The 26,481-nt window shown below is 57.1% G+C and overlaps 2 protein-coding genes across 6 annotated transcripts in view; both read right to left on the bottom strand.

Moving 5' to 3' along the window:
• CORO2A (coronin 2A) overlaps nt 1–7,070 on the bottom strand; it is a 53,115-nt gene extending 46,045 nt beyond the window's left edge. The window contains exon 1 of one of the 2 annotated variants that reach the window (XM_004580959.3): nt 6,935–7,070. Coding sequence is in view for 1 of the 2 variants with exons in the window: in XM_058672279.1 (XP_058528262.1) it covers nt 171–305 (135 nt within the window). In the remaining variant the exon portion in view is untranslated. Of the gene's footprint in view, nt 1–170; nt 477–6,934 lie in introns of those variants that run through there. The other variant, XM_058672279.1, reaches the window with a different exon arrangement.
• A 3,919-nt stretch (nt 7,071–10,989) lies between these two features.
• Nucleotides 10,990–26,481, bottom strand: part of TBC1D2 (TBC1 domain family member 2) — a 42,259-nt gene continuing 26,767 nt past the window's right edge. For 3 of the 4 annotated variants that reach the window (XM_036496746.2, XM_058672350.1, XM_058672351.1), the window contains 7 exons: nt 22,854–22,964; nt 20,864–21,051; nt 19,432–19,908; nt 15,229–15,349; nt 12,845–13,030; nt 12,133–12,254; nt 10,990–11,562 (listed from right to left, as the gene is read on the bottom strand). In XM_036496746.2, coding sequence (XP_036352639.2) covers nt 11,355–11,562; nt 12,133–12,254; nt 12,845–13,030; nt 15,229–15,349; nt 19,432–19,908; nt 20,864–21,051; nt 22,854–22,964 — 1,413 coding nt within the window. In that variant the 3' untranslated portion in view covers nt 10,990–11,354. Of the gene's footprint in view, nt 11,563–12,132; nt 12,255–12,844; nt 13,031–15,228; nt 15,350–19,431; nt 19,909–20,863; nt 21,052–22,853; nt 22,965–26,002; nt 26,028–26,481 lie in introns of all 4 variants that reach the window. The other variant, XM_058672352.1, reaches the window with a different exon arrangement.

Genomic DNA, 26,481 nt, shown 5'->3' with positions numbered 1-26,481 from the left:
AAGGTCACGTGGGGATTCATGCATGATTCCTGTTAAGACTCAGAGCTTTGTTTGCATTTGCCCATTCTAACGACTCTGACACCAGAGTGCAGGGTAGCTCAACTGCCTGCTGCGGTTTTCTCTCACAAAACAAAGTATCGAAAAACAAGCCAAAGAAGCGTGGGTCTCACAGTGGATGGATGCTGGCCTTCATGGAGACTTGGTGGTGGTGGCAGCAGCGGCAGCGGACTCAGCGGACTCTCTCCACTGCCATCGCAGAGGGGCTGTGGAGGTCCCAGGGACCAAACGCCAAGAACGGGCATCATGGAGGAGGAGCCGTCTACCAAGGCGCAGCATTCAGTCTGGAGCACTGGAGCATCTTGTACTCTGAAAGTGCGGGTCCTTGCCCCTGGATTTTGTGCCAGGTGTCTGAGTCCCTCTCAGAGGGTGGCCCCAAGCTCCAGAGGGCCCCTCACCTCTGGCTCTTACCCTGGTCAGCCCATGATGCTGCAGGGACCTGACCCTGGGCAGCCTGGTCACAATGCCACCTGTGTGTGCAGCCACCAGGGAACACCCTGGCTGTGTGTCCAGCAGGAGTCTCTGCACTCCCCCACCACCTACTCCCAGCCTGAGCAGTTATCACTCCCACACTGAGCAGCTATCATTCCACTGTTGTCCACTGTTCTGGAACATTACTCTGGAAGGCCTCCCGGAAGTGCCCTTATGCCCTGAGTGACACCCGCATTACTGCAGTCTGGGGATGTGTGAGTGGCTTGTTAAACTCTATCCTTTGTTTTTAGATTATTACACACACACACACACACACACACACACGTGTTCCACCAACATCACTACAGAAAATGCCGATCATGTTCAGAATTGTCAAAACTCAGAAAAGACCGAAGGAAATAAAATGCTACAGCCAGGCGATAGTTGGGCATGGCTTCTAGGGAACACTCTATAGTCACCCATGTTGAGGTGGATGCTTTTTCCTCTTCAAACCCAAAGAGAACCAGAAATGGGATGCAGGTCTCTCCTGGGGACAGCCCTACTGCTCCCCTGAACTCCACCCCCCACAGGACAGAGCACCAGTGTTTAGGCCTGATGGCTTCAGGGATTCCCAATCCTCTTCTTCCTCAGAGCCTGGCCCTGGCAGCCTGCAGAGCCCCCTCCCAGCAGAAGCATCCCTCAGGAACAACAGTCCTCCCCAGCTCTCAAATCCAGGAGTGAGGCTGTTGACAGCTGCATCTTTAGAAACAGACCGGAAGTTCTGCCAATGCCAGCTGTCAGTCCCGTACTTCCCTAGCAGCCAAGAGTACCGGAAGCCTCATCAACAGCAACACACAGGGGCCTGGGGTTTCAGTTCGCACGCAGCACTTCCGCTCTCTTCTGAGACCTAAGAACCCATGTAGTAGGCAGAGCAGGTGTGTACCACCTCCACTTTCCGGAAGAAGAAACTTAAGACTCAGGAAGGGGGCTGTGTGTGGCTGAGCTCCATGGCCACCCTTGCTGTCCTTCCTGTCAGGGTCTGGTCATTTCCAAGGCCCACAAACCACCTGTGCAGGGGATCTTCCCTGGCCCCCATTGCTAACCCAGACTAAGTAGCTGTCCTCTCCTAGAGGGTCCTCAGCTCCTGGGACCGCCCAGTCCACACCTGTGTATCCTGGAAGGTGGTGATGGGCCGTGCTGTTCCCCAAGCAGGGACAACCCTTAACAGGGGGTTGTGGGGTGGCAAGCACAGTGACTAAGGAATGCCCACATGGTCTCTCCAGTTTCTGGCGAGGACACCGAGGAATCCAGAAGGGACGGAGCTTGCCAGAGCACTGCAGGGGCAGCATCAGGACCCCTTCCTTGGAGGCGCAGGTGCCCTGTGGTGCAAGACTCCTACCAATGTCCTACTCCCACCACTGGCTGCCTAGGACTCATTTTGGTTTCCATCTGACCCCAGGCAGGTATGGAGTGCAGATGGGGGGTTGGGGTGCCAATCTCCGCACTCCCCCAGCTGGGGCCCAGGATTGAGCACTCCCACAGCCCCGCCCTAGGCCAGCCGGTCACAGTGTGGCTGGCCCCCTCAGTTGGGGGTTGGTGCCATTATGATGCCATTCTGCAAGTGCAGAGGGAAAGGTCCTGGCCCCAGGCCACTGGGCAGCTGAGCTGGGGCTGGAGCCAGGGCTGCAACCCTGGCAGCAGGCAGCCCCAGGAGTCAGCTGGCAACAGAGCCAACTATTCCATGCACAGTTGGAGGAGCGGAGACAAGTGCCCGGGGGACCTGTAGTCTTGGCACAGACCCAGCCCTCTCTCTTCTTGCCTTGGCATACCAACCCTCCCAGCTCCGCCCATGAGGGTTGCCCGGGTAAGATACTGGTGGCCAGGGAACACAGGCTTGCTCCCTCCAGGCAGTGTCATGCCAGTTGCCAGCCCCTGTAAACTCTGGGCCTGAGGTCAGGCTGGAAGCAGCTGTCACATTAGCCCTGTGCACAAGTTCCCAGCTTCTAACACTTGTCTATTCTCTGGACTGGGCTGGCAGATGCTGGGCAAGGCCGTGCTGCTCCCTTCCCCTGACTGGGAAATTGAGACCAGGAGTGGGTGCATGGGTGGGGGTAGGTTGGGCATCTTAGTGGAACCCACGAATTCAGACCTTTCAGAGTCTACCTAGGCAACCAGGACACCGTGACTGGAGGCAGATGCCCCATTTCTCAACATTTTGCCCTTGGTAAGATGTCCAACCGCTTTGGGCCTCCATAGTTTTATCTGTAAAATGGATATAAATAGTAAGAGAAAACAATTCTGGAAATGAATAGACCCCAAGGTTTAGTGGGATGACTTGCGAGGGGGAAGCCAGGATAATTCATTCTCTGATTTCTAGTCTTTTTCTGTAATTCTCCCTTATCATTAAGTCTTATCACAGAGAAAACTAAGTGTTGTTTGTAAAGTGACTTTATTGAGATAGCCTTTACATAGGATACATTCTTGCAGGAGGATAATAAAGAGCTGTTACCTGGATTGGATTTGTGCGTAAAATTTCAGGTGGCTCCTGAAAGTGCTAACAAGTTGTGGTTTGAACCTACGAGCCCAGGGCCAGCTCGGCTTCCAACTCTGCTCACTCACCTAGCGCGGACCTCCACCCTCTCCTGGGCCACCCAGCTCCTCTGTCTCTCCCCACCCCCATGAGCATATCCCAGGCCCAGCTTCCTCGCTCCACACCTGGGCTACGGCATGGTGCTTCAGTGCTGCACCCCAGCCTTACTCAGTTCAGGCTGCTGTCACCAAGTCCCATCTCCTGGCAGTGGAGAAGGGAGCTGTCAACCCAGGGACCTGCTCATGGTTTTGAAGTTTGACAGGTCTGAGATCAAGGCGCAGGCTAACTGTGTGGTCACCTGGGGGTTAGTTGGAGGGCTGCACCTCAGGGCCTGACTACTCTTCCATACCCCTGGCGGGAGAGGGTTTCAGCAGAGAACTTGGGGGATGTCAACAGCCACTCACAGCATCTTCAGGGGATGTGGTCAGCTCTGGCCAGGCCCTTACCTTGTCCCAAAGCCTTTGAATGGCTCCCCAGTAACGTACACCAAAAAACAGGATGCCACACTGTACATAGGAGGAGTGGGTGGTATGCAGCTTGACCCAAAGTCCCCCTACCTTTCCTCCTCCCCTTCCCCTGCAGCTCTGCTTGGGCCTGCCGCTTCTCTTGGAATGTGCCAGGTACATCAGATCTCTGGGCCTTTGCACCCTTCACCTGGATGGCACAAGTCCACTTTTCAGAGAGCACTCCCTCCCCCGCCCCAGCACCCTGGCTCCAGCAGCAGCTCTGTCCCTGCTTCCAGCCAGGGCCTGAAATCCAGCATCTATTGTACTGATTGCTTAGGTCCGGCTCCTCCTGTCCCCCTCATCCCACAGGCCCCGCTACTGCAAGCTCCTACAGTTAGATCTTCCTAGTCTATTGTGCTTCCTGTCGGGCCCTGCACACCCTCCAGCACACGCCCAGAGAACACACCTAGCACAAAGTAGGTGCTTAGTGAGTTATCAAACCCTCCAGGTTAGTTATCATGCCCTCCAGGGGAGGCTCCTTTGCCCCACCTCCATGACGTGTCCAGCTTGTAACCACACCTGCCCGGCCCCCACTGCACCCTGCTGGTCTCTCAATTACAGTAGGCTGCAGTGATTACATCTCTAATTATATCTTCTGCCACACAGGCTGAACCAGATGAAGTGGGGGGGGGGGCAGCTCTTGTTGGTCAAAGAGTGATGGTGGGATATGGGATTGTCTCTCTCCTGTGGTTGACCCTAATACATTTCCTGGAGGCACCTTCAAGGCCTGGTACACAGCGCGTGCCCACTAAACACTTGCCCATACAAGTGGACTGCCCCTTCTACTAGCCTTTCCACTTTGTTCTGAGGGAGGCTGGATGCCAGCTGCAGACTTTGGAGGCTAGAGGATGCTGCTGGGCTTCGTCCTGGTCTGCCTGAGATTTGGGAGAGATCAAAACACAGCTCACACTCAGAAAGAGACGCAGAGGGGTGGGAAAGCCAGCTGCCTGCTTCTATGGGAATTCATTTAATGCTGGTAGTGGTGAGGTGGGGTGGGGAAGGGAGTTGTGGGGAGGAAGGCTGGGACATTCTTGGGTTGTCATGCCTTCCAGTAAAAGGCTTTGTCACAGGGATATGTAAGCGTAGTGCTGGGCTTGTCAGGGCTGAAATCAATTCAGCAATTACTGACTATGCCCCCATCTTGCAGATGAAGAAAGCGTGGTCCAGAGAGCAATCGCCTCTGCCTGGGGCTCCATCCATGGACTTGAACCTCATGGCCTCTGCTCAGCATCACTACTTTTTCCAAGCTGTACTTTCCAATTGAGAGCCTCAGATAAAACACTAAGAGCTTCTCTCTCCACAAGACAACTTATCAGGAACCTCCTTAGGGTAAAGTCCCCCAGATTGCAGGCTAGGGAGAAAGGGCAGCTCCTAGGCTCATTTCCCCCCCAGGGACTACCAGGCTGCCTTGCACAACTCAACACCATAGCCAAGCCCCACAGCTTAGTTGGGCACTGAAGAGTTTCAACCCTTTTCTATTATCTCCACTATTTCCATAGGGATACCCCATTGCAGACTTTTTGTTGTTGTTGTTATTGATCATGCTTGTGTCTTTAAAAAACAAAGCCAGACAAAAAGTTCTTGTCATGGCATCAGGCTCCCTGGGCTTGGTGGCTGTGTTGATGTGGGACAGTCACAGCCCCTGAGCAGGGAACGAAGGATGCCGGGAAGGGGCTGTGTGTCTCGATGACTGTCTTCAGGTCCCTGGCAGCTCAAGCCTCCAGGCTCCAGGGGTAGGGGTGCAGTGCATTTACAGGGGTTGGTAAAGGGTTGTATTTTTTTTTTTTTTTAATAATTACAGCCTTCCCCACTCCTGCTGCAGACCAGCAGGACTCAAGGTAGCTGAGCAGGAAACCATGGCCCAGATGTCCAGATTACACAGGTGTGGTGAGACCCGGATAGCATTTAAGCTTGTGCACTGGAGTTGAGCTCAGGCCAGGGCGCGTTGCACTGAGACTGTTTTTACAAGGGGGATAATAATACTGGTCTGTGGAGGATCTCTAAGGCCCATGTAGTTCCACCGTGGTCACAGGGCAAGGTCACAGTCACTTTGCTCCAGCCTCAGAATCAATTCCTAGGTCCATACAGAGACAGACCACCACCTGTCCAGGCAGCCCCTGCCAGGGATCTGGAGAGAAGCCTCTAGGAGGTGCTGTGTGGGTAGGAAGTCTAGACACACCTTGAAGGCCTGCTGCACTGTACACAGCCCAGCCCCGCTCCAAACAAGCCCCTGGGGATGGAAGAGTCCCACCCCCAACCCCAGCACCCCGCTCTAGGGCACAGACTTCATTTTCCTCTTGTCACTCTCTGTTCCCTTTGCTCTGACGTAGCCGGGGAGGAGGGGTCAGGTGCTGTCTGCAGGCCCTGTCCACCCTCACCCTCCACAAGCAGTGGGATGGGCAGTGCCGGAAACTGACTCCAGCTTGTAGCGCTGCAAGTGTGATCCCTGTCACCAGGAGTACGCAACAGGGCAGGAAGCCTTTCAAGAGAGGTTGCGCCAGACGCCCCCAGGGAGGCCCCAAACCACAACACCCGCCCCTTTTTCTTCCACCCAAGACCCGCGCTCTTTCTCATGCCCAAGCCGCATGCAGGCACTCAGCCCGGCGCTGGGGCCCGGGCTGTCAGCTGTAGCTTACCATGCTGGGACACAGAGCTGCCCCCCCATCACCCGGCCTGGACGCGAAAAGTAATGTGATAGTCTACACCATCCTCCAAATTTGGATGGGTTTGGCAGAGGCAGGTCGGTGGCCAAGGGTCTGCCACCTCCAGTCTAGAGTGCCTCCACCTCCCCGGGGGTCGAGGCCGGGCTTGCACCGAATACTCTGATGGCCCGCCTTGCCCCGCCGTCCCGCCGTCCCGCCGCCCCGCACGCCCAAGCCGGCTGCTCCTGGAGCGGCGGATGCTGTCTGCCCCACGTTTCCAGTCCCGGGAAGCTGAGGCCCCTCAGGTGACCTGGGCAAGGGGGGATGGTCCAACACGGGTCCCATGCGCCATGGCAGGAGCCCGTCGGAAGCCGCGGGGCCGCGCCCAGGGCAAGCCATCCGCCCCCCCCCCCCGCGCCGTCGAGCGCCCGCACCTTGCGGCGGCCCCTCCCAGCTTCCAGGCGAGGAAGAGAGCAGCCCTGTGCCCGCCCTTCCGATGCGGGAGACCCAGGCCTGAAGCGGGAGTGTGGGGGGAGAGAGTGGAGCGGCAGTGTTTTGTGCGAGATTATGCGGAGGGGATGGATGGCAGCTCCCCGGCCACGCGCCGAGCCCCGCATCCCTCCTCCCAGTACCGGAGCTGCGGCCGGGAGGAACAGCACGTCCCGCCCGACGCCCGGCTCCCGCAGACCGGGGAGGCACAGGCGCGGGCTGGCTCGCAGCAGCCCTACCTTGCTGGCGGCCGCGCAGGTGGTGGCGGCGGCGGCGTCCGGCTCCGGCTCCGGCTCCGCGTTGCTCGCCGCCGGCCGAATCCCCGCGCCCAGTGCAGCCGCCGCCTCCTCCTCCTCCTCCTCCCCGCGCAGCCCGGCGGGCGGGGCTGGAGAGCGGGGCGGGGGCCTGGGGCTTGCCCCGCCCTCCCGCCCCGCGGCTCCGCACCGGCCTCCGCCCCTGCTTAAGCCCACCGGGGTCGTGCTCCTGGATCCCCGGGGCGCGCCCTCGCACTCGGGGCGCACGCGCACACACTTGGGGCGCGCGCGCCGCAGGCATAGGGCGGGCTGCCTGGTCACCGAGCGGACACTCAGACCCTGCCGTTCCCTGGCTGCGTGGCCTGAACCCTCCGGTGGAACCTCGGTTTCCCTCTGGGGAAGTGGACGCTGTAGCCACGTCTGCCCCGGAGGGCTGTTAGAGGATCAGAATCGGAAGAGCCGAGCGCCGGGGTAGCGCCGCTGGTGCGGTAGGCGAGGCAGCCCGCGGCACCTGGGTACGGAGCGGAAAAGGCCTCCCTTCCCTCAGCAGCCGGGAGGCGGCGCTGCTGGCCAGACTCGCAGGGCTGGGAGCTCCCCTGCATGCTCCGCCCCGGAGGTGCGGGGGCAGGGGCTTTGCCTTTTAGTTAATTCTGCCTGCTAACCCTTCCAGAGCCGGGCACACTGTTCCAAGCACTGTGACGTCGGACACTATTATCTGTCTCAAGCGTTAGGCTCAGAGAGGTTAAGCACCAAGTTTAGGGCAGCACAGCAAATAATCTGACAGCTGGCTCACGAGTGTAAATTCATGGCGACTCCACTACACCACTTGTTCGAGGAAAGCTCTTGGTTTTGCTCAAAGGAGTATTCAGAGGAAGGAGCTGCACCACTCAGGATAAAGGTGAGTGCACAATACAGCATGCTATATCCTACCCTACTTATTTAATCCCATTGCCACATCGCATTTTTTTTTTCCAAAAAAGATTTGAAAAGCAGATTTGAGAGTGAGCTTCCATCTTACTAGTTCAGTCTCCTAATGGTCAGAATGGCTGGTCCAAAGTCAGTCTTCCACAGAAGTGAGGGGTGGTGGTGTTGCAGAAGCACTTGGATTATCTTCTGCTGCTTTCCAAGGTACATTAGCAAGGAACTGGATTGGAAGTACTGCAACCAGGACTCAAACCTACACCCATAGGAGAGCAGCTTTACCCACTATGCCACAGTGCCTGCTTCATACCCATTTTATAGATAAGAAAATCGAGGCTGAGACACTAAACTCTTAATCTCCTTACAAAGAGTAGCCAGAGCCAAAGCCTGTCACTTAGCATTCATGAATGACTGGGTCACTTCTGCCCTGACCTGGCCATGCTCTGTGCCCAGCCTGGAGCCTTGATCTTGGAGCTGGGCTGCCCAGTCAGACTGGACTGCATGCTTCACGTGTCAGTATGCAAGAATTGCATGCTTGAATTTTAAAAAAAATATTTATTTGTTTGAAAGGCAGTTACAGAAACAAGAGGAGACAGTTTTCCACTTGCTGGTTCACTCTGCAAATGGCTGTATCAGCCAGAGCTGGACCAGGCTGAAGCCAGGAGCTGCTTCTGGGTCTCCCTTGTGGATGCAGGAGCCCAAGGACTTGGGTCAGCTTCCGCCGTTTTCCCAGGTGCATTGCTTATCCACCTGGAGCTGGGAGCTGGGTTGGGGAAGTGGAGCAGCCAGGACTCGAAGCAGTGCCCATATAGGATGCTGGCATGGCTGACAGCATCTTAACTTGCTGAATCCCAGGCTGGTCTCTGCCCTTGAAGTTTCAAAGGTGCATGTGGACACAAGGGGAGTGCCTCAAAATCTGGCTTCAGGCTGTTTTTCCTTGAATTGCAGCTGGGGAGCAGGTGCACTAATGTTCCCCAGGCTAAGGCATCTCACTTGGGGCCTTCCCTTCTCTCCTCCCAGGACCACCCCCCTGCTCCTTTGTCCACTGCAAGACTTTCTTCTCCCCTGAGGCAGTTTGTGCCCTGCAGGCTGGGATTGGCAGGGGGTGGAGGAAGACTGGTTTAACAAATGCCTTTCTGGGGGCTGGGGACCCATGTGCAAGAGGGAAGTTCTTGCCAGCAGACAGCCCTGGGGCCCTTCCTGTGTCCATGAGGGGGTGGGGGAGTTCCTCACCTGCCCCTCCCCATTCCTGGTCCGGGCCCATAAGCAGAGCTACCCAGGCCAGCCTCTGCACCACACACACAGCAACCCCGAGGCCCAAGCAGGTATGACCCTCCACCAGCTCTGGAACCACACAGCGGGTCTACTATGAAATGCAGCCTGTCTGCTGGTACCTTCCACTGGACCCTGAAGCTGAGTGGGATAGGCCAGGAACCATCCCTGCCTTGCCTGCACACCAATGCGGCCAGTTCTGGGACCTGTCTGTCACGTGTGTGCGGTAACATGCACATGTGCTCCGCACCTCCTGAAAGCTTCTGGTGAGGGGTGGAGCTGAGAAACAGTGCTGGTGCCCCGGCATGAGGGTCTCAGGGTGAGGTGGGATTAGCCTTGAACTTGGGCAGTAGCCTCTGGTCCCTTCCTACAGTAGCAGGGAGGGGATCTCCTTCCCCTGCAGAATGGGGTTTGGGTATCAGCTTGCTGGGAGGCCGAGGACTGGGGGAGGGAGACTGGCACCACTGAGCCCCATCCCCAGGGGTAGGGAGGTGGGGGCTGAGCAGGATCAGATCCCAGCCCTGGAAGGCAGCAGCCCCTAGGGGGGAAGGGGGCGACAGCTGTGTTGCGGGCCAGGAACCCGACACCAGGGGTAGGCCCCAGCCGCCCTCCAGAAGCACAGGAGGAGGGTGGGCGTTGCTGCAGCAGTAGTGTTAGTGGTGGTGGCACTGGCGGCAGCAGCACACTGGCATCCCCTGGTTCAGGCTCCCCTGATGCAGGCAATGGCTGCAACTCCAGCTGGGAGCTCCTTCCTCCCTCCCCTGCAGCAGGAGCTCAGCTGACCTGGCTGGCTCCCCCCACCACCGCTGCACTGGTGACAGATGCCAGGGGAAGGTGAGGCCAGCTGGGAGGAGCCCTCCATGGCACCAAGCTTGACCTCTAGGCTTGAACATGCTTCGGTGGGTGGCTGTGTGAGTCTGGTCAGGGTGGTCAGTCTTTCTGGGCTGGGCCCACTGTGCTGTGGCAGGAGAGTCTCAGGGCTGGGGGAGGCAGTTAGGCCTCACTGTCCTGTATCCTTTCACTGTGGGGCCTTGTGGGTACAGGGACACTGCAGAACACAGGTGACCAGGGCCCAGGGCCTCAACAGCAATAGCTTTACAAAGCTACTTGGGATTCACAGATGCAGCCAGCCGGGAACCTGGGGTTACACAGGGCTGGGGAGAAGGGGAGGCCCTGCCGTTGTATCCAGGAAGGGACGGTCAGGGGCCCCCAGGTTAGAGCCCAGGGTTTCCTTAGCCTACGAGGGTGGAGTGGAAGGGGACAAGTGGAGAACGGCAGGGGGAGGCTGGAGAGGGGCGAAGGGTGTCATGGATCCCCAGTCCTGTGTCTACTGCCTGGTCCCACTGTGGCTGTTCTTTGTGCTGAAGAATGAACATAAACTTCGAGGCTTTGGCAAGAGGGGCAGCCAGGGCCCAGCCCCCTTGACCTTTTGCAGGCTCAGGGCCTCCAGGGATGCTTCCAGCATTGTCTGAGTACACCCTCCTGCCAGCCCAGAAGGCCTCCCTTCCTCCACCCCAGCCCTGTGAGTTCCCTGCCAGACCTTAGGGGCACCGTGTCCAGCCTGTTGGGGGGCAGCTGGGACCTAACCATGTCACCTTGTTACCCCCCCTCCAAGGATGGCAGCCTGGTAAGCCTGGGGTGGTCCCCCAGAAGACTCTGTCCACTGAGGGCAGACATGGAAGGGCCTGGGACTGGCCTGGGCTAGTGAACAGCCCCAGTTCCTGCCTTTGTCCCCCAAGCAGTTCTTCTGCAGAGCAGAGAGGAGTGTGGGCTGCCTGGTCCCCAGACCAACTCCTCCCGGGTTTCCCTGGCAGCACCCCGAAGGGGGTAAGGACATGGGCCACAGCTCTGGAAATAGCTAACCCAGCAGACACTGCCACTGAAAGGGAGACATCCTAAGAACTCAGAGCCTGGCAGTTTGGCGGGGTAGGGGAGAGGGAACTGGACTATAGAGACCTCCCAAAACAGAAGCCAGAGTTGCGCAGGCTGAATGACCCCCAAGTGAGGCACAGCACGATGGCCTGCAGGTTGAAGGGATGTGTGCTATGATGGGATTGGGGGAGATCTGGGGGAGACCCTGGTGGGGATGACCCAGCCAGGGGCGGTGCAGCAGATGCAGTCCTGACCAGGAGCCTGTGGCACAGGCTGGGTCCCAGGACACTGGGGCTCACAGGGCCCATCAGTTTGGGCATGAGGCAGGCACTGGGCCACGTCAGGCCTCCCCCTCCCCGTCATCGTCTGTGATGTAGGCCTCGGGTGCCACTCGGTCCTGGGTGGCCTGCCTCTCCAGGTACTCAGCCTTCAGCTGCTCCAGCTGCTGCAGCTCAGCCTCCAGGCGCTCCCGGTGGGCCACCCGCTGCTGCTGCAGCTGCTTCATGGGGAAGGGGTTCATGTCGTGAAAGGCGATGTTCATCAGTTTCCTGGGGGGAAGAAGAGCACTGTCAGCTGGGAGCTGGGCACCCTGGCCCCTTCATTCAGGGAGCTCAGCTTCCTGGGAGAAAATGGTGGAGAGGAAGGTGATTCCTACCCTACATGATGGGCATATAGGCAGAAGGCAGCTCAGGGGCAGGATGGAGCATCCTAACCATTAAGGAAAGGCTGATCAGGGAAGGCTTCGGGGAGGAGGAGACGCGTGGGCTGAGTGTGGAAGAGTGAACGGAAGCTTTTCAGGCTGAGCACATGGTGCTGGTGGAGGTGGCAATGGGGGTGAGGTGTGTGGGGCTAACAAGGACAGAACTCCACCAACAGAGGTGCCCTGGGGATTGGGATAATTCTGTCTCCTCAGACCATGGGCTGGGAAGGTGGGCGAGGAATGAAGTTGCCTGGAGGGCCCGAGCGCCATGTTCAGGGGCAGACAGGTGGCCTGGGCAGCCAAGTCTCCTGGGGGACTTGTAAGCTGTGGTGGGAGGCTCAGTCTGGCACCTGCCTGGGAAGAGGTGGGCGAGGGCCCAGCAGGGGCCCAGCAGTGGGGGGCTTCCCAGGCTTCTCACCGACTGTTGCAGATGGTCTTGGTGAAGAAGCGCAGGTACTGGTAGATCTCCAGGCTGTCCTGCAGCCTCAGGATATCCTTCTCATTGTACTTGAAGATGGCCAAGGCATAGCGGAACACCACCTACAAGCGAACACTGGGTCAGCACTGGGAACCACTCACCCTCGGGTGGGGCAGAGAAGCGGCAGCCAGCATGGGGACGGTCCCAGCATAGGCTGCAGAGAGGAGGCAGGGACCAAGGGCCCCAGGAGAGAACACAGCTTGAAATCCACGGGGATGGGTGGATGGTGTTGGATTTGTCCCTGTTGGGCCACACGGGGCCTAGCCTGTGTCTCCACAAGTACAATGTAACTAGGTCCAGGGTGGGGGACTTGGGGCAGGTGCCCAGCTGGGGCCAAACTCCAGCTCTGGACTCTCAGTCAGAGGCATAAACAGAGGAAAGGGAAGGTGGGGCCCAGTGTCTGGCTGGGGGGAGGGTTAGGGATAAGCCCCTGGGTAAGCTTAGCCTCCTCTCCAGGACACTGGTCCCCACCCGTCCTCCCTGCTGCCCTTAGAACGCACGTGCAGAGGCAGCCTGCCCACCTCCCTGCATGCAGACACAGGACTTCAGTTTACAACGCCCCGCTCTCAGGAGTCCTCCACAGCCTGCTGCTCTCTGGCGGAGCAGGATCGGGACCCTTTGCTCTCGGTTCCCTGGCCTCAGCCACACTCACCTTGGTGCCCTCATACAGGAACGCATCCCAGACTCGCAACAGGATGTCGCTGATGAGGCTGTCAGCAAATACCACAAGGAACCAGTTGAAGGTGATGAGGGACAGGTCCACCTGCTGCTGCCCAAGGTGGGCCATGAGCCTGGGCAGCTTCTCTGAGAGCAGGTCCTGGAGCACCCGCTGGTCCACCTGACAGGGAGTGGGCAAAAGGGTCTGTCACCCGCACCCCCTTCTCCTCCCAGCCCAAGTCCTAGAGCTGCTGAGCCGGACCCACCCAGCTCATAAGGCACTGAGCACACAGGCTGGCCAGGAGGCAGGCACAGCAGCACTAGTCCCTGCTGCTGCTGACATGGGTCAGGGCCACACCGGGAGCTGGGGGCTTTGCGCTGGTGCCCTCTTGGCCCTGCTGCCCACCAGGAACTGAGGCAAACAGGGGCACAGGGGGACTGGGCAGCTCTGAGACATGGGTCTTATGCACAGAGGGGATCGAGGGGCTCAGGCTCTAAATCAGCTCCCACAGCTGCCTCTCTGTAATCTCCTAGGACATGTGCAGGTTAGATGCTGGGGTCAGATCCTGGAGCCAGCATCAGGGGCAGCCCCAAGCTCTGCCATCCTCAGACAGGAAAAGGCTGCTGGCCTTGCTACATGGCCATGATCACGATCAGAGTCATGGTCATGATCCTGTCCTCGTCCCGCAGGCCCTGAGACGTGGTCCTTTGGTGCTCCTCCTGCACCTGTGCTGACCTCTGCCTTCCTGCAGCCCACTGGCCACTCAGCCCTTCTCAGGGAAACCCTTTCCTGGGTTTTGGTGTTACCTCTGACAAACACCCAGGAGCTGCCTTCCTTCCACACCCAGAACCCGGGTAGCTGTGGCGCTTCAGCATCCAGGACAAACTATCAGGTAGTCCCCGCTGAGCTGGTGGAGGGATTTACATATGTACTGATATGGGTCCTGTGGCTGACTGCAAGTGGCTCAACTCAGGCAGGCTGGAGCATGCGTGAACAGCACCGGCCTCCCCCGGCGGACCACACTGAGACCACAGGATGGACAGCCGGTGGGCCATTACACTACTTCCTCCAGATTCTGAATGAGGACAATTTTTCATCATGGAAAATGGAACACCCCCACCCCGCATCCCCAGGGGATGGCAGCTGGTCAAGCTGCTGCCTGCAATGCTGCCATCCCTTCAGTGCTGGATTGAGTCCTGGCCACTCCACTTCAGGTCTAGTTCCCTGCTAGATCTGGGAAAACAGTGGAAGATGGTCCAAGTGCTTGTACCCCTGCCACCTACACCAGAGACTGGGATGAAGCTCTGGGCACCTGACTTGGGCATGGCTCTGCGTTGGCCAGAAGACAGAGAGATCTCTTTCTCTGTACCTCTGCCTTTCGAATACATAAAAGAATTTAACCTCCTTTCCCCCACATGCTGATTATTAGATACAGCTTCGTTTCAGAGATGTGAAGACATGGAAATAAAATACAGTGTTTTCCGGCCTGTCTTGCTCCAGGTGGTGGCTGAGAGGGTAGTTCTGACTGATAGGATACAAAATGCAGAGGACAGTCCCGGGCGTGTGTGACATGAAAGTCACAGGCAGGCTGCCACAGACACAGCTGGGCCCTGATGGCCCCCAGGAGCAGATCCCACCTCCTCATTATCTGAGAACCCCCCACGGCAGTGGCAGCAGCCGTGAACTGGTGCTGGCCTTCAGTACAGTCAGGTATGATCGGTACCCTGTGTGCAGCCAAGTCTTGATCCCACTCCTTAGCCCCCCCCACACCTGAGCCTTGGCTGTCTCCTGCCCTCCCCAGTCAGGTGGGACCCATCTCCCCCCAGAAGGAGGCCCAGTGTCAGATGATGGAAGTAGAATAGGTGGAGAAAAGCAGGGACAGGCAGGGGACAGTTCAGCAGGATGGGTGGTGGGTGTGGGACAGTGGCGCTCTGTGAAATGGAGGGTAGTGGGGTGACTGGCCAGTGAGTGGGCAGGGGTGTGAGGGTGGGGACTGCCCAGGGAGCAGCTTTATGCCCATTTAAAGCAGGCAAGCCTAGAGTTCCCAGAGGTGAGAGCATGCCAGGGCCGCACAGTGGGGCAATGCACACAGGGCCATGGAGCAGGTAATGGGCCGATGTAGACACAGGTGTTTCTCCATTGGGATGTGCAGAGCACGTGTGCATGTGACTGCTGTGGCTTCCCCGACTCCCAGCCCCACCACCCACCCTCCCTGGCTACGAGCCAGGGACACTAGGCCTTGGTCTCCTCCCTTGCCCAGGGGCCAGTGGTTTCGCCATCACAGCTAGAGTAACAGCAGCCTCCAGACAGCGCAATACAAGGAAGTTCCTGAGATTCCCTCGTTTCTAAGAACAACTCCAGGGCCCCGCCCTGCTTACCTGGGATGCGGTCAGTGTCTTGCTGTAGTAATCCGCCGGCATAATGGTCTCCACAATGGCCACCAGGCACCAGAAGGCACTCTCTTCCTCGTCCAGGACCAGCAGGGCGATGGCCGCCAGCCTGGGAAAAGCGGAAGGCCTGGGGTGATCCTGCAGACAGCCCAGGCAGGGGCCTGGCCACAGTCCCCAGATGGGTGGGAGTTCCTGCACCTTGGGCCAAGCCAGCACTCTCCCACCAGGTGTAGGAGTTGGGGGTAGTGATGTAGTGGTTTGTAGGGGATCACTTTCAAGCCAGAAGCTGCCTGAGGGGTTGGGAAGGTAGTCCTGGTCTTGCTGCTCCCTGGGTGAGCCTGGGCCAATCCCTGGAGTCGCCTGAGCATCAGCCCTCGTAACAGGAAGCAGGGGACAGGAGCACATGGTGGCTGTGATGCTGTTTACGTTGTCATTGTTTGCAGGCTCTGGGGCTCTGCAGCAGTTAACAGGCTCTCAGGAACTCGGCAGAGCAAGGTAGGCATGAGGAGCCGCAGGGTGTCCTGCAGAAGGCAGGCCCACAGAGCCCCGCTGCTATCAGGCCCACTGCATGCGCTCTTTTCCTCTGCTTTCCCCTTGCCCCACCCCCGAGTAAGCTCTAATGAGATCAAGGGTGAGAAAAAAGGGGACTGATCTTCCCTGGGAGCTCTCGCCCAGGGGCCACCAACACAGGAACATCCCAAGATGCTGGGTAGACACGAGGTCCCCCATGCAAAGGCATCTTGATGAAAGCCTGAGGATCCATCCTGCCAAGCAAAACCCCCGCATGCCTGCGTGACTAACCCAGGCCCCCGCATTGTGCATGCAGCGCCAGGAGGCCTGGTGGTGGGACTCACTCTCGGAGCGCCCCCAGGCAGCTGTAGCTTTGGGGAGGGGAGCACTTGGATCCTCTGTGGACCTCACAGCAGGTAGACTGTCCTGCCCTGCAGACCGTGAGGTCTTCCTTTCCCTGGGGTTGTGCTGGGCTGCATTCTCCACCTCTACCTTCTTCTGAGGAAGAGAGTAGATGTCCAAAAGAAATCCTGTTGGATTGGAAAGGACTTTGTCCCACCTGGGACTCAGATAGTCATCTAAGTCCTTCTGGGCAGGTGCGATGGAGAACGCTCACAGGTTTCCTGGAAACAGAGGGCTCTGCCCTTAGCCTGAGGGGAAAGGGGACCTTCAGGGGTCACTGAGTTCAAGGGCGGCAACTGTGTAGCATGCTGGTTGTTGCTCTCTTTGCCTGTGCTGAGGACAGACATAACTAATGGATGGCACCATTTTCTTTGAGTCCAGGGCAGACATTGCTCATCGACCATGGCAGTCTTTCCCCACTGACTGGAGGCTGTGTCAGAACCTCTCTCCAGAGCACTCCTGGCTGTCTCCGGCCTAGGTCTCCTTACTGCATAGCTGGAAATCAAGGCCCAGGAAGCACAAGTGACTTGCTCGGGATCACGGTCAGCTGGTGGCAGCACGGTGACCAGACCTAGGACCCCTAAAGTCCCGTGGGGTGCTCCTTCCACCCTGCTCAGCCTCAGGAAGTCCTTGTGGAAGAGCCTAAGACTGCTGTAGGTTCCTGCATACAGGTCATTTATTGTGGGGTATGGGCAGATGGGCCAGTGGTTAGGATACCCGTGTCCCATATCAAGATGCCTGGGTTTAATTTATCGATTTTCATCTTATTTGAAAAGTGGATTCACTGGTTCATTCTCCAAATGCCTGCAACAGCCCAGGCTGGGCCAGGCCGAAGCCAAGAGTTGGTCTTCCAGGTCTCCCATGTGGATGGCAGGGACTTACATACTTGAGCCAGGACACACCTAGCAGCAAGATGGATCCGAAGAACGGGAACTAGGATGTGGGACCTGTCACTCTCATATGGATGCAGGAATCACAAGTGGCCACTCAGGCTGCTGTGCCAAATGCTTGCCCAAAGCGCTTGGGTTTAACACCTCTGCTTTCCACTGATGCACCCAGGGAGGCTGCAGTGATGGCTCAAGTACTGAGTTCCCATCACCCACGTGGGACACCGGAAAGCAGGTCCCTGGCTTTAGCCTGCTGCAGTTCTGGCTGTTGCAAGCATTTGGAAAGTGAACTACCAGAGGCAAGCATGTACTTTCAGTTTCTCCATCTCCTAAATAAGAAACAAATAAATAGTCTTTAGAAAACATCGTTTAGATGATGCTGGTGCTCATTAGGACCTACTAACTGCTCAGGCCCCTACTCCTGGGGTCCAATCAGGCTTGCACAGGAAGGAGTATGTGGATTAAAGGTGAGAACAAACTGCTTCCAAAGCGGTCCACTTGGTTTCACCGAGAAAGGACTTGAGACAGTGCGCCCCAAGTTAGCATTACTGCAGCAACATGACAGGTGGTGGTACCTTAGTTCCAACAAGGCTGGAATCTAGACACCACATATGCAGTTCTAACAGCCACCACTAGATGGCAACTCAGGTGTCAGGTGCCTGCGGCTTGGGTGTGAGAGGGCCTTGGGAAGAACCCAGGGCACTTGGCCTGTTGGAACTGGTTTGCCAGCTCCACTACAGATGACTGTGTTTAAAGCAACAGCACAGGCATTTGCATAAATACCAAAATATGTGCTTGCGGAGAAAACTTGAACCAAAACAACCCTCAGAGAACTGCTTAGAAAACCCACCCTGGGGACCTTTCTCCCCTCTGGGCCTCTGTGGTTCCTGTACACCCTGCTAGCCTCTGTGTAAGCACCAGGAAACATCTATCCTATCAAACTCAACTCCAGGCACCCCCTGCCATAGGGGGACTTCCTGTCTCTTTAGCGCCACAGCCAGCACAGGGCTAGTCCTCCAAAGAGGGTCCCTGCTGATTAGCAAGTGGGGTTTGGGGTGGCAGCAGCATATCCTGCACCACAGCCCCCATCCTGAGTGACAGCAGGTTGCAGGAAGGACTAGGGGTGGGGGTGGGGAGCTGGAAGCCAAGGTTTGCAGCTGGCCCAACCCCTGTGCACCGGGAGGTGCTGGGCAGGCTCCTCAGCCTCATGGGTCGTCTCAGCTGGACAGCAGGGACAGTGGTGCCCACATCACAGGGTTTGCATGAGGATTAACCAGCAACAGCTGAGTGGAGCACCTGGCACCCAAGAGACCCTCCTTCCTGCCTGACCTTTGTGTGAAGTCTACAAAATGGCTCAGCCTCATCTGTGGCTCCCAGCTCTCTTTGCGGCTATTTTTAGGGAGGCTTTGCGAGGCTCACCCCTACTGGATCCAAACATGTTCAAACCACTGAGCAGTGCACAGACATCCGCTTGGCTGAGAGGGAACGCATGTAGCATCCGCATGCATCACTTGCCGCAGACACATGGCCAAGCAACCTGAACGCGTCTGCCACGATGGGGTAGGCTTGGGGCACCGCTAGAACTAAACCTGGAGTGCCTGCTGTCTAGATAGATGCTCTGCGTCACCCAGTTTTAAGTTGGACATGCAGCACTGAAAACATCTGCCTTGGGCATCATTCGAGACTGTGCAGCTTCTGTTGCAGTTGTAGCATGGAGGGTGAAGTCCTCACTCGCCCCATTCGCATCCTAGGTGGCAGAGCTGATTCCACCCTGGCTGCCCAGCCCAGGCCATTGCAGCCAGTGGGGAGTGAATCCATGCATGGAAGATAGAATTCTCTCTCTCTCTCTCTCTCTTCCAGGCTCTGGTTTCTCTCTCTCTTTCAAAGACTTTTATTTTGAAGGCTGAGTGTCCAATAGAGAGGGAGAAAGAAAAAGTGGGGGGTTGGGAGGAAGAGAGACATAGAAGAGAGAGAACTCCATCTTCCATGCATGGATTCACTCCCCAAATGGCTGCAACGGCCTTGGGTGGGCCAGGCCTCGGCTGGGAGCCTGGAGCTCCGCCTGGTTCTCCCTTGTGGCTGTCAGGGGCCCATGCTCTTGGGCCATCATCTGCTGCCTTCCCACGCATGTTAGCAAGGAGCTGGAACAGAAGTGGAGCAACTAGATGTGAGCTGACACTCTGACACGGGATGCCGCTATTGCAGATGATGCCTCAACTCACTGTGCCACACTGCTGGCTCCTCCATCTTGAACATGTCCTCCTCCCACCTAACCCCACCTGCTCAACGGGGACGAAGCTTCCAAGCCTCACGTCCCCAGGTGATGGGGAGGCTCCCAGGAGAAAGAGAGGTGCTGGTGAGAACCGTGCCCTCCTGGGGCTGTGGGGCTCACCTGTTGAGGCCCTGGCAATAGCCAATGGCAGGGTTGTGCCAGGCAAAGGCCAGCAACACCCGGCGGAGCTTATTGGGAAAGCAGGAGGTGGGACAGGTGAAATGCTTGTTGTTGGGGAAGGTTCGGTTGAGGTCCAGCTCGATCTGGCGGGCGGCAGGGTGATCGCAGGCCTGGCCCCGGCTCAACAGTTCCTGGTAGCGGCCGGGAGCGTGTAGGTGTTGGACGCGAAGGTGGACCAGCCACCTCCAGACGCGTGGCCGGTGCTCACAAGGCACTCCAGCCCGCAGCAGCTGCTTGAGCTCAGCGGAGGGTGTGAGCTCGCCCAGGGTGGCCCAGCGCTCCTGCAGCGGCCGCTCCCCTGCCTCCAGGGCCAGCAGGTGGTGGGAGCGCACCTCCAGCGCCTGTATCTTGGCCAGCAGCTTCAGGTCTTCCACTTCGTAGTCAGGCACAGTCAGGAAGCCATACTCGTCATACTCGCTACGGGTAGAAACTTATGTTAGCAGGGGGAGATGCGCTGTGGTGGGGTATCTTGCAGGGGCCTTCCCTGGTGAAGGAGCAGGCTCTGGCTAAGCCAGTCTGGTTTTCCCAACCTCAGTTGGCTCCTCTGTGTAATGGGGAGAGGGAGACCCAACAAGATCCTCTGTTGTAAACTGCTGGCACATACTGTATGCTTGAGACATATGCACCCAGTCCTTCTGTGCAAATCTAAAAGGCTCTCAGTACTCCACACAGCTTAGGTTCCAGGAGGCCTGTACAGCTCACATAGAATCCTGCTGGCCATGGCCAGTGGGGCCAGGCCTGGATGTAGAACTGACAGGACCATGGGTAGGCAGAGGCAGGTAAGCTGAGGCTGCAGCCCACAAGGCCTTCCACTATGCTATATGTATTTGCCCCTACCATGTACCCCACATATGCTACCAATTTGATCCTAAGGATCCTGCAAAGCAGGGGGTCTTAGTCCACACTGTTTGGAAGCTAAATGTGGGGTTCAGAGAAGAATTCCCAGGTATCACAGGGAGAGAGCCAGATCTGGCACCAAAGCTGGGGCTCTGTTACTGGGCTCCCTGTGGCATCCAGGATCCATAGGCACCTGCTCCTTTCTATTCTGCGTGACTGCTCATGGCTGGTGTGCTTGGCAGGGGCACAGCAGCCTGCTCAGCCCCCTGTTTCCCCTAAGCTCTCTGTCTGGGAAGCTGCCTGGCTAGTGGAAAAAGAGGCCCTGGAGGCAGCTGGTGGCACTGAGGCCTTCGGCACTGCCTGGCAGCAAATTACTTAGTACCTGAAGGACAGAAGGAGCTTGCAGCGGGCCAGTTAGGGATTCTGAGTCACACAGCCCTGCCCTGCCCTGCCCTGCCCTGCCCTGACCAGTCCTGCCCTGCCCTGCCCAGTCCTGCCCTGCCTTGCCCAGCCCTGCCCTGCCCACAGGGCCTACCTGACAGGACTCAGCTCCACGATGTCAGCAGAGGCTTCTCCGGCTTCCCACTGCAGCGCCTCCTGGACCAGCTGTCGTAGCAGCTCTGAGTACTCACTGGCCTTGTCCCCCAGGGCCTCCTGTAGCCTCCGCAGCCCGGCCAGGTACTTGCTCTCCACCTGGCAGTTCCTGGCTTGCAGGTAAGCACACTGCAAAGGATGGGGGGCAGGTTACCTGGTGGGACTCTGGTCATCTCCCATCCCTCCTCACCCCTAGACCTTTCCAGAAGGGAAAGGAGAGGGACCCTGCCTTGGGGAGCCCTGTAGGTGAGAGAGGCCAGGGTCCAGTGCTGGAGCTGGGTTTGGGAGTGTACAGGGTGGGCAGGTATCCCTCCTACAGCCCCATTCTGGCCCAGCTACCGCCAGCTGTGGGTCCTAGGCAAGGTCCTGAAGCTCTCGAAGCCTCAACTCCTTTACCCTTGGCTCGGGGGACACCACTGAGTCAGCCTCAGGATGCTGCTGTATGTCAGGCTTTCTGTGGTGTGTGGCATGGAGGCAGTTCTCTGCAGGTGGGAGTCTGGGGATGGACACTGCCCTGGTGCCCTTGGCTGCTACTACACATGCTCTGGTCCTTGCCTGGGACATGGTCCTGTGCATCCTCCTTGAACCTGTGTGTTCCTGCTGATGGCAAGCCATGGAAGTTCTCTGGGCCTTACCTCCTGCTGCTGTGACTTGCGGACAAACCTGCCACAACCCCTGGAACATCCCAGCTGCTCTTTCTCCCTTTAGGTGGCTGGGAGGGTATAGGGAAGGTGTGTCTTCACAGCGAGCGCTGTGCCTCTGCTGCCCCCTGCCTGGGTCACCAGTGATGGTGGAGCTCTCCGAGCCTGCTCTTTACCTGTCCCACCTCACTCACACCTGTGACTGGCGCCCCGCTTAGGGACTGCTGACTTCCATAACCCACCCCCTACTTCTAGGCTCCTTCCCTTAAGCCCACGGCCCCCACCCCAGGCATACCTAACCAAGGGCGAGGGCAGCTCTCAGCATCCTCCGGCCACCCCCAGGTCTTTGGTGTGAGCAGCAAACTCCTCCCCTCCAGTCTCATGTGTCACCAGCCCTGGCCCTGTTCCCCACCTGTTGGCCACAGGGCTTTACCACACCATCTAGGGGCGTAACCCTGGCACTACAGGTGAAATTGCTCATATTCGAGTCCCAGCACTTCTGCTTCCATCCCAGCTCCCTGTTGATGCTCCTGGGAAGGCAGTGGAAGATGGCTCACGTCTTGGGCCCCTGCCACCCCTATGGGAGACCTGGATGGAGTTCCTGGCTTCTGGCTTTGACCCTGCCCGGTCCTTACAGTTGGCTGCCATTTGAGGAGTGAGCTGTTTTTTTTTTTTAGATTTTCATTTTTACTTTTATTACAAAGTCAGATATACTGAGAGGAGGAGAGACAGAGAGGAAGTTGGAGCTGCCGGGATTAGAACCGGCAACCATATGGGATCCTGGCGAGGATCTTAGCCACTAGGCCACGCTGCCAGGCCCGAGTGAGCTGTTTTTTTTGTGTCTCTCCCTCTTTCTCTGCCATTCTGCCTTTCAGATAAAATGGATAAATAAATCCTTCCATTACTATGTTCTCTTTCCCTGCAAACCCTCTTTCCTCTGTTGACCTGAGTCATACTAACTTACCCTTAGGCGTCTACCTAGAAGACACTTCTTCCAAGCAGCCTCCCTTGACTTACCTTCCCCTCTTTGTTCTCCCAAGAAACCCACTCTATCCTGATGGTGGCCAGTTCCCTTACTTGTCTGTGTCCTCCTTGGGGACAGGGGTTCAGCCTTACAGGCCTCAATGTTCTTACTCGTGAGCTGTGAACACCACTGAATGGGGACTGCAGAAGAGCTTGACTGGGGTTCTGTTCCTGAGGGCTCAGGCTGTGGGGTCACGATGGGGCCTGATGTGGGAGTAGCATGGGTGGATCCCCTGGGAGGGTGGGGACGCTCAGTGAGGCGCTCACCTTGGTCAGCAGGGCTTTCTGCTTCTCGGCTACCTTCCTCCAGATCTTCGTGACCTGGTGGATCTCGGAGTTGAGGAAGCGGTTCTGGGTCCGAAAGGCTTCCATATCATCCTGGGGAAGAGCGCAAAGCATTCTGGGAATCACGGTATGCGCAGCACCCCTGGAGAGGTGGGCCTGGGAGGGGGGTGTCCTTCCCATAGACACTCCCACCCATGGCAGCAGAGGAGACTTCCCCCTTTCCACTCTGCGATGTACATAGCATAGAGCTCACTGGGCCTGTTGCTCAAGGTCTGGCCCAGACTTCCCCTCTGGGAGCCCTTGGGCAGGTCCCTGAACCCCTCTGAGCCACTCTTTATCTGCAACAGGGTGCACACACCAAGCACCTCACTGAGGCCAGGCACCATGCACAGCCAGCACCCTGGGGGTGCTCGCTGCCAGAGCCAGCACTTCCCACCATGCTTGCACACACATGGCTTCCCTTGGTCTCTCTGGGTTGATGTTGTTCTCTGTCATTCCCTCCAGCTCCCAGGGAGCACTGTCAGCCACTGCTGAGCTGACTATTCTGTTGGGCGAATTTAACGTGATTTCATCATGGCTCTACCTGGCGTGCTTTCAAGCATGGGCCATGGTGCAGTGAGCACCACAGAACCTGGAATTTTCCCTCTCCTGTAGGGGAGGCTTGAGCAGGGGCAGCAGCTAATGGTGCATAGGCTCACAGCATGGCCCAATGATACCAGGGTCTCAGATGAGTGGGAACTTGCTCCCATTAGGGACATGTACAGGCTGCAAGCAAGCTTGCATGCTGAACTCCAACAGCGTCTGCTGTCCTCGGCCTACAGGGCTGACCCTGCCACAAACATGCCATGGCCTAGCTGCCTTCCTCCTGTGGCCTCCCACCTGCCCCTCAGAGTAAGCTGGACTTGTGGTCTATTACACTACCTCACTTGACCCTCCTCCTCTCCCACTGCACCCCTACCCTGTTCAAACTCTGGGCTCTATGCCCTGCAGAAATACTGCCGCTAAATGTGAGCTGCCATGTTCCGAGCAAGTTCCTGCCTACTGTCCCGCCATACCCCATCTGTGTCTTTCTCCTGAGGCTGGGCAAGGGACATGCATGCTGTGAACATTGGGCTGGTCCAGGGTCATGCCCCACTCCATGTGAGTCTGCAAAGAAAACAGACACCCACAGCCCTTCCTCCACACGATACACAGTGCCTCATTCACCTGCCCAGCTCTTACATCACGCTTAACCACACACAAGGGCTCAGTGGTTCGGTTCTGAGGGAGTGAGGAACTTGCCCAAGGCCACACAGCTAGTAAAAGAGTGTGCCAGGGCTCAAGTCCATTTGATTCATCTGCTCTGAGCCTCCTGCACTTCCCTCTGAGCCGCTGTGAGTTCCCTCCTGGCTGGAATCCCTTGCAGGACAGAACACCCATCCCCTCCCCATTGTCACCTGTGTGACATCTGCCCGCAGGCAGGGTAACAACACATCAAGGACTGTGGCCCTGCCCATGTGCCAGCACTGCCTGGTGGCTGGGGGCAGGGAGGGTGTGGCTGCTGGGGCCACACAGCCTTGGATGTTTGAAGAGGAAACTTTTGGAAGTTCATGGGAAATTGTGACTACAAGATAAACCTACTTTGGTGCAAAAACATGCATAGGAAGGGGTCTTCAGCAAGTTCAGAGGAAATACATATTAGAAAAGCACTGCACATGACTATCAGATTTGGTTTTTTTTTACAGCAAAATGAACTTGCCCTTTACTTCCATTTTTCCACAGACTCGGAAGTATTCTTAGTCCTCATACATACATCTCTGCACAGCAGGGAGGAGGTGAGGCTCAACCCAGTCCGTACGGCTGTTGCTCTGGCTCAGGTCATGCAGAGAAAAAGCCTCGCCCCAGGGTCATTCCAAGTACACCTGTACTTTCTCCCCGTATTTCCGGTTTCGTTTTTAACAAAACTTTTTACTCAACTTGGATATTTTAATATAGGGTTTGAGGCCAACATCTAATTTTCTTTGGTGTTAACATTAGCTATTTGTCTCAATGGCTTTTATTAAGTAATAACCACCCTTCCCACAGTGAGTTGGCAACAAGACCTTATTTGCATACCAAGTCCTTTTGTCACAATTTCCATCCTTGCCTCTGAGGTCCTGGGCAAGTTTGTTATATCCCTGGGTCTCATCCCTTCGTCTGGAAAGCAGGAGTGACAAGCCCAGCACAAGGGCATGGGGTAATGGTTGGGGGGAAGCTTCAGATGCAGGGAGGCTGGGGATGGGTGGCTGGCACATAGCACCTGCAATGCCATTGTCTCTTCCTGCTGAGTTCTCACGACACCTGTGTCTGCCTACTTGCTCCGCTTGGTCTCCATGGAGCCTTCTTAAGGCTCCTTTCCAATGCTGTCAACGCCCTGGAAATGCATGGGAGGTAAGGCGCCACCATCACCCAAGCTTCCATCATGTGCTGGGCCCACTTCCCACACTGCCATTATGTGATTGAATGTTACTTCTCCCACAGCGCTATAGGGCAAGATATTAGAGAGCAAGCGGGGTACCCCTTGTTTGGAAAACATCTGTTGGACTTCTTTTTTTTCTAAATCTTTGCATAATGGGCTATCTTGGGGGTGGGATACAGATCTGAACAGCAGGTTCACTGAACTTCCACATACACCTAGTACATACAGCTAGAAGGTAATTTTATATGGGAGTTTAGGTGCATCTGCTTTGACCGTGACCTATTATCTAAGTCAGGATAATGGGGCATTATGGATTTCAGATTTTTGGACCAGGGATGCTCAGCCACAATCCCCACATGGTAGATGAGGAAATACATCCAGAGATGGTAAGAACCCCAGGCCACGTGGGATCCAGCCCCGCAGCTCAGGCTCAGCAAGCACCGCTGAGCACAGCCAGGCTTGAGGCCAGTGCTGCAGACAGCTCTGGCCCACAGCTCGCTCTTGCCTCCCTCCTTCTTCCCCCTCCTCAGTCTGGGCTTCAGCTGCCCACAGGTACTGTCAAGGTTTTGGAAATCATGCCTCCATCACATGAGGAGCCCTGGTCCAGCCCAGGCGGGGAGGCCGGTGTGAGCACTGCAGTGGACTTGGGGTGGCACCCCCAGACAGCACCTTCCCATTCTGCTGGTTGCCCTACCTGGAGTGTCCTTCATGGCTCAGAACTGTAGGGAGGAAAAAAGAGAGACCTCAGAGAAGAGAAAGGCACAGGACAGTCACCAGAGGAGCAAAGCAGGAAAGCATGACGGGAGAAGGGGGTGGGGAAGGACGGAGATGCTGCCTGCCTGCCCTTGCAGGGCTCAGGAGCTCAGGGAGTCTCCATGGGAAACGGCTGTGGCCTTGGCCCTGGTGCTTGAGCCTGGGAGTCAGTGCCCCCGGTGAGGGGAAACCTCTTCCTCCTTACAGCCCTGCCCTCCATTCTGCATGACCCTGGGCTGGTCCTTCCCCATCTCCCAGGATTCAGCTTTCCCCGTGAGACAGGGAGGGGCAGGCTGGAGTGCTGCGTCTCACCAGCTGTGACAGTCAACAGGTCCGTGAGCCAGATCTCAAAGTGACAGCTCCACAGGACAGGGGCCTCATCCTAAAGCTGGGGGTCCTTGATCTCAGGGCAAGCAGGAC

The sequence above is a fragment of the Ochotona princeps genome, chromosome 14 (assembly GCF_030435755.1).
Source record: "Ochotona princeps isolate mOchPri1 chromosome 14, mOchPri1.hap1, whole genome shotgun sequence".
Classification (NCBI taxonomy): Eukaryota; Metazoa; Chordata; class Mammalia; order Lagomorpha; family Ochotonidae; genus Ochotona; species Ochotona princeps.
The sequence above is the reverse complement of the archived record's forward strand: the minus strand, read 5'-3'. Positions and strand labels throughout refer to the sequence as shown.